The sequence below is a fragment of the Anguilla anguilla genome, chromosome 1, assembly GCF_013347855.1.
Source record: "Anguilla anguilla isolate fAngAng1 chromosome 1, fAngAng1.pri, whole genome shotgun sequence".
NCBI classification, from domain to species: domain Eukaryota; kingdom Metazoa; phylum Chordata; class Actinopteri; order Anguilliformes; family Anguillidae; genus Anguilla; species Anguilla anguilla.
The window spans coordinates 31,921,753-31,927,752 of record NC_049201.1 but is presented as its reverse complement, the minus strand read 5'-3'; the positions used below and the strand labels follow the sequence as shown (position 1 = coordinate 31,927,752).

At 37.4% G+C, this 6,000-nt stretch overlaps 1 protein-coding gene across 3 annotated transcripts in view; it reads right to left on the bottom strand.

The window, feature by feature from the left end:
- Positions 1-4,364: 4,364 nt before the first annotated feature.
- LOC118234078 (sorting nexin-3) overlaps positions 4,365-6,000 on the bottom strand; it is a 33,684-nt gene continuing 32,048 nt past the window's right edge. For 2 of the 3 annotated variants that reach the window (XM_035430410.1, XM_035430394.1), the window contains one exon: positions 4,365-5,012. In XM_035430410.1, the coding sequence (XP_035286301.1) occupies positions 4,907-5,012 (106 nt within the window). In that variant the 3' untranslated portion in view covers positions 4,365-4,906. The remainder of the gene's footprint in view (positions 5,013-6,000) is intronic. The other variant, XM_035430402.1, reaches the window with a different exon arrangement.

Sequence of the window (6,000 nt, the reverse complement as noted above, 5' to 3'; positions counted from 1 at the left end):
CTTAAAAGGCACTCTAATAAGTGAACCTAACGTTAGTCAAATATTTGCATTGGCTTGCCTGTAAGCCAGCGGCACAAACTATGAGTCACGAGTTATCCATTTAGAATGAGCTATCACAGCAATCTGACTGACTTTAGGGATGGCAAAACGTAGTTTTAGAATGTCGCCAGCAGTGTACGCACATGAGCTTGACAATACATTTTTCACAGAAAAGGTAGTTTGTCGCCTTTTTTTTGTTCATGACAGTGGTGATAGAAGTGACAATAATTAAGCGGTGCTGTGCTGTTAGCCTTTACTGATCGCCGTACAAGGTTAATGTGAAGTAGCTAGCACAATCAGACAGCTCTAACCCATAAAAATGTACTTTGAATGATACTTACTCAATCGAACGGTAAATCTGAAAAACATTTGATTACAGTCAGCGGCACCGAAATTTTCTTTCACACCGTCAACAAACGGCACAAGTCCCAGTAGAAGATTGAATTAAACCTTTTAAAGTTATATATTTTCTGAAACGTTATCGATTTCGCTTGGCCACAGTGAGTGAAACTAGGCGACCTGAGCGTACAGTTTTTATGTAAATTACGTCAGAAGGATTTAGCCTTGTTGTTTGCTACCTAAACTTCACAGCACACTTGTAGCAGGACGGTGTGTCCAGTCAGACTTCTTTACGGGGCGTGGAAAGGGGAGTGATTACTGTACTTGTGACGCACTAAGTTGACGTACATTCTCAACCCACTGAAAATAGGACGATAAATTTAATAGATATAGATAGCTATAGACATACTTTATTGAATTTGTCCTCTGCATTTTGACCCATCCTAGTTACTTAGGAGCAGTGGGCAGCCACAGTGCAGCGCCCGGGGACCAACTCCAGTTCTGAGGCCAGTGCCTTGGTCAAGGGCAACTGCAGGAGTGCACCTAACATGCATGTCTTTGAATTTAAAACACATATTTCTCCAAAAATAAAGAACGGACATATTTAATACTTTACTCATCGTGTTTCTTCAATGCCTCTTGTGCAAATAGCACATAAAACCGAGAAAGTGTGAAAACCACCATGTTACTCCTTTAAAATATATTTTGATGTATATACATTGAGGTTAAAAGGTGTTTTGGCAATACACAAAAAGGGTTTAGCTCATGGAAAAAAAAACCCATAGCGTGTGAGTTAAACTAGTTGGGTAGCTTAACCCTAGGACAAACACCAATATAGGATAACTTAGATTCTAAATAGATCTATGACTAAGTAACCACTAACTACGATCTACTAACTGGTGTTTGGTTATACACCGTGAGTGATTCCATTCAAGAAGGGAAGCAGTACATTGATTTACGGTTATTATATGTTTCATTATTTATTTTTTTAAATATACAAACAGTTAATACATGTTAACTTTTCTCAAACTGTTGGTCTGTGAGTCTTCTTTACTCTTGCTACCTAATGCTTACTGCTTGATACTCCTTTCTCCTGTGAACAAACCTAAAGTCTCTGATGCGCTGGTCCATATGACTACTGATCGATGTAGATGTAGAGATACACGTGTCTGTACCACCCAGTGTCTACTATAGTAAGCTAGAGCTGAGCCTGTTTACAAATGCATAATTTATAAATTTTGAATAGATTTGGAGACGCTGGGTACACTGCTTAGTTTTTGCTTCATAGATCTTTAGTAGTTCTACATATCCACCCTAAGATTTTATGAACTTGTGGTCAAGGAATTTTTGATCCAGGACATGTATAGTTTAACCTGCTGTATATATGCAATCTCTCAGTATTTCATTACAAACTAAAAAAAAAAGAGCAAATTCATTTTTGTTTTTTTCCCTAGACAATTGCATTTGTGGCACTTTATTTCTTCCAAAATTATGAATATAAACTAATCAAAGTTAGTATTGTAAATGGTACAGATGTCTTGCTTCTTTAAGCATTTTTTCAAGTCTCTGTAGTGTTCACACCTGGAGTTATAAAGCTTTAAATAGGGTACCCCCTAAATAGGCAAGGATGGGTCAGATTTGGCATGTGCGCTAAGGGGTTAACTGGCTGCATGTATTGCTTTGCTCAAACATCTACTGTAGTTTAATCCTTCATTTTTTAAATTTGGAAATTTTGTCTAGGTGTTGTAGCATGCAGATAGCCCCACTCCTGCCTTCACTGATTACTTTAGCTTCACATACATTGTTTTCATTTGTTCACAGTTCAACAATCTTTTCCTGCATATAATAAAGGGCAGTGATTATGTATGGGCACCATGGTAATTGAATTTTTGGTATTTTCCAGTGGCTATCACTGGTTAACAACTTGCAGTAAAATCCAGCACTCAACACAGTCTAAGACTCTAAATTAAACAAGGGGTCAGGCTGATTTTAGTTTTTAAGCCGCAAAACTGTACTGGTTTTTATTATCTTATTGTTTTTATCTGTTCTATTGCATTCCTTTTGGGGTGAGAGGTGAGTTTTCCATAAATTATGTCCATTTTGAGTTATGGTTTCTTTTTTCTTAGTACTGTAAATAACTATGCGTTACAAATTTATATGAACAGTACAATATATATAATTATATCTTAAGTGTCAGGACTGGAGATTGGAGGGAGAGGACAAGTGCCACCTTAAACTATAGCAGTACTCAGTTTGGTATTACACATTAATTTCTTATAGCCCAAATTAGATGACGGCATTTAAAAATAGCATTCTCTTAAATTACTACTTTCATTGGTCACTAATTCAAGGTGCAATGCTGTAACACCTACACCATTGGACAGCATGGACTCTTCGCACTTTGATACAAAAAAATCCATATCGATTGGTAAAACCACTAGAGATAACAAAAGAAATAACAAGGTAGTCTCCTTCCCCAAAGGGCTGAAAATTACACCCCAGGTGGATGATTATGGTATTTTATAATCCAACAACTGACCGCAACAAGTCACACAACTGCTGATACTACAGTGATGGTATTGCTATCCCTAAAATCTTCCTGCTCTTTGTATACAGGCTACAAAAAGTCATTTTTTATTATGCATTATTTCCATTAAGCTGAAAGCATTTTCATGAGCATTTGAAAAACAAGCATTTCTATGTAAGTAAATAAAAAAATTATCTCAATCGCAAGCTGCTGCAACTCTCTCTAAGATCTACCCATCAAGATTTTTACCCCTGCTTGGAAACCCTGTATACAGTACAGCAATCATACATGTTGTGTTTTTCAAGCTCATTTACATAGCTTTCGAATATAGCTTACGGGTTACTTTTAGCTGAAACTACGGCTAAGCTATTCTACTGCGTACCGACTTGCTTTCACTTTGCATTTTAGCATAGCACATGAGTGGACGCTTAATGCACACTTTATTGGAGCTTTGTTTATCGGCAAATGCTTGCTTAAAAGACACTGCAGTAGTGATAAAGGGCATAATATTATGGTAAATTGTTTACGACTTTATACTGTCATTTTCCTCCTTGTGAGCTCTGCTGGGATCAGGTTTACAGCTGACAAGCCTCATTTACAGCTGCCTGGCAGATGATTGCAGGTCGGAGCACTCAGCATGGTGATTGTTTTCAAGTGAATATAGTTTGTGCAATAACTAACCATTATGAACACATTTAGCTAATTTGCACATAATAGCTTTCCAAAAGGACAGCAATAGACTGAAATACAAGGCTTAGTGAAAAAGAGAATAGGTAAATACAGTATTTGTTTCATGGTGTTCCAGAGGGTACCACCCTCTATTAACACCTGGATGTTGAATATGGCTGGGAAAAAATATATACACAACATTCCAATTTGGAGAGGTTTGGTGCCATTTGGAGAGGTTTTGGGGACATTTGGGCCCACCTTTGGGAAAATGTGTGTCAAATTTCACTGCCTTGTTCAGTCCACTCCACTTTTTTCTTGGTGTTGTATACATCCTGGGGTATAATTGGAAAAAGAAACCTGGTTTCATCCAGCATTAGGAGTACATATAAACACTACAGAATAAAACAAATACAAAAATGATTTTTGGACTTCTTTGTTGTTTTTCAGAATAAATATGCCCTGTATGTTTACAGAGTGAGACTCCCATAGGATCAGGGGATTTTGTCATTTTGGTCATAATGTGCTCTTTATTTTAAGCTTTGAACCATGTCTGTTCTGTATATAATTTTGGAGATAATAGGGTTTATTGAAGATGGGGGAATTCTTACAAAAAGCCCCGGATTTTAAGTGGGCTTAAGGGGTTAAGTACCTAATTTCAGCTACCACATTTTACCTCAGAAAGGTCCATATGAACTGATACATTTTAATAAATGTTGAAAATGAAATACCATGTCATATGAAGACATTAATGTATTTCAAAATAACAGTGTTCCAAAAAAGCCCAGTCGTCTATCATGCATACAAATTTGTTCCACTTGTTTTATTGGAAAGTTTTAAAACAAAATGGCACAGCAGTGTACAAACTTTTAAAAATGACAGTCTCTTATTGCCTCAGTGTGTTCTTGATAGAAATTCATTTACAGGCTCCAAGTGCTGGTAGACTGCACACATAATATACATCATAAAGTGAACAAGAGTTGTGCAGACAGCCAAATGGCGAACAGGTGAGGCAGTTTGTGCATGTGGATTAGATATGGTAGTGTAGCATGGGCGTTGTTCATTAAAATGACAGATTTTGCAATACAGAATATATATTAGAAAAATACCTTACTGGTAAAGACAACATTTCACACTGAACTTGTGATATTTCAAGAGTAGATAATGTATTAACCATACTGTTTGCTTCAGAGTTCAGTTCTAAAACAGAAGCATTGTGTATTAAGCAAAATAAAGAACTCTGATCTGAAAATATTTCAATCAAGGCTTAAAACGGATCACTCTCAACTTTGGGATACACAATTTGGACATAATCAAAGCAACTTGCAATAAAAATCAGGCTTGTCGGACTTTGGAGGGTGTGTAATTTTTGTCCAGAGACTCATCTTGTAAAAACATGTGGAGGCAGCGTTCGTTTTGAGCCAAGGGGTGTCCTGCCACTCTGAAATAAGAAAGCCAAAGTCAAACAACACATTCATGAGCAGCAGCAAGACAGAAACATGAAACATTAAAAATATGACCTACAACTACATCTGTTATGATTATGAAATCTGGGTATAATTACCAGTGTATTACTGCAGCAGCCTATTCAAACCACAACTTTGTTGTAATGTACCAGTTACATTTTTTCATACTGCACTTACATGTAGCACAAGAGGGTGTGTCTTCTTGGAGCCATTTTTTGCCTATGCAGCCAACTAACTTAGACATCAGTATTACTCACTGGGTTACTGCTTAAACATGCACTTGCACTGTTGCCAAAAGAAACAGCCTTTATTGCATTTTTAAAAATGCAACAAAGTAGCGATGCATGTTGTCCATGCAAGACACTCTCTGCCTACAACCCATAACCTGAATTGGTACAAAAGCTAGAATTGTTAGGGGGTGCAGATAGGCAGGGAACCACAATTCAGTCTGTGTTGGAAGATGGGCAACAATACTGCCAACCTGACCACTGTGGGAAGATCATTCCTGGAATATTCATTCAACACCATACACTGACACCATAAAAATGTGTTTATATGAGGGTTTTCTCACAGCACAATACTTGATTATTTGTCAATACTGGCAGACAGTGAAATTTGTATGTCTGAACCATTTAGGGAAAGTGAAGTTCCACTTCCAAAAACAGGAAAGCTCTCCCTGAAAATAAAGTACAGCAGTTTGATTACCAGCAGGCAGTCTACCCCTGCCGGCCATTTTCAGCTGAGACGAAAACGATAACAGCACATTTATGTCAAGGATTCCTAAAGACTTTCTGTTATGAAAGCAATAAACAGTTTGCTGGTAGTTAAAACCAGAAAACCCTATATCCTGTGCACATGGGCTCTGTAAAAGATGGCAACCATAATGCCCAAGTTGGGCTTGGTCACAAGCTTATAAGTTAATGGAATCTGCTTGACCATATTTCTCCTCTGGATTCCTCAAAC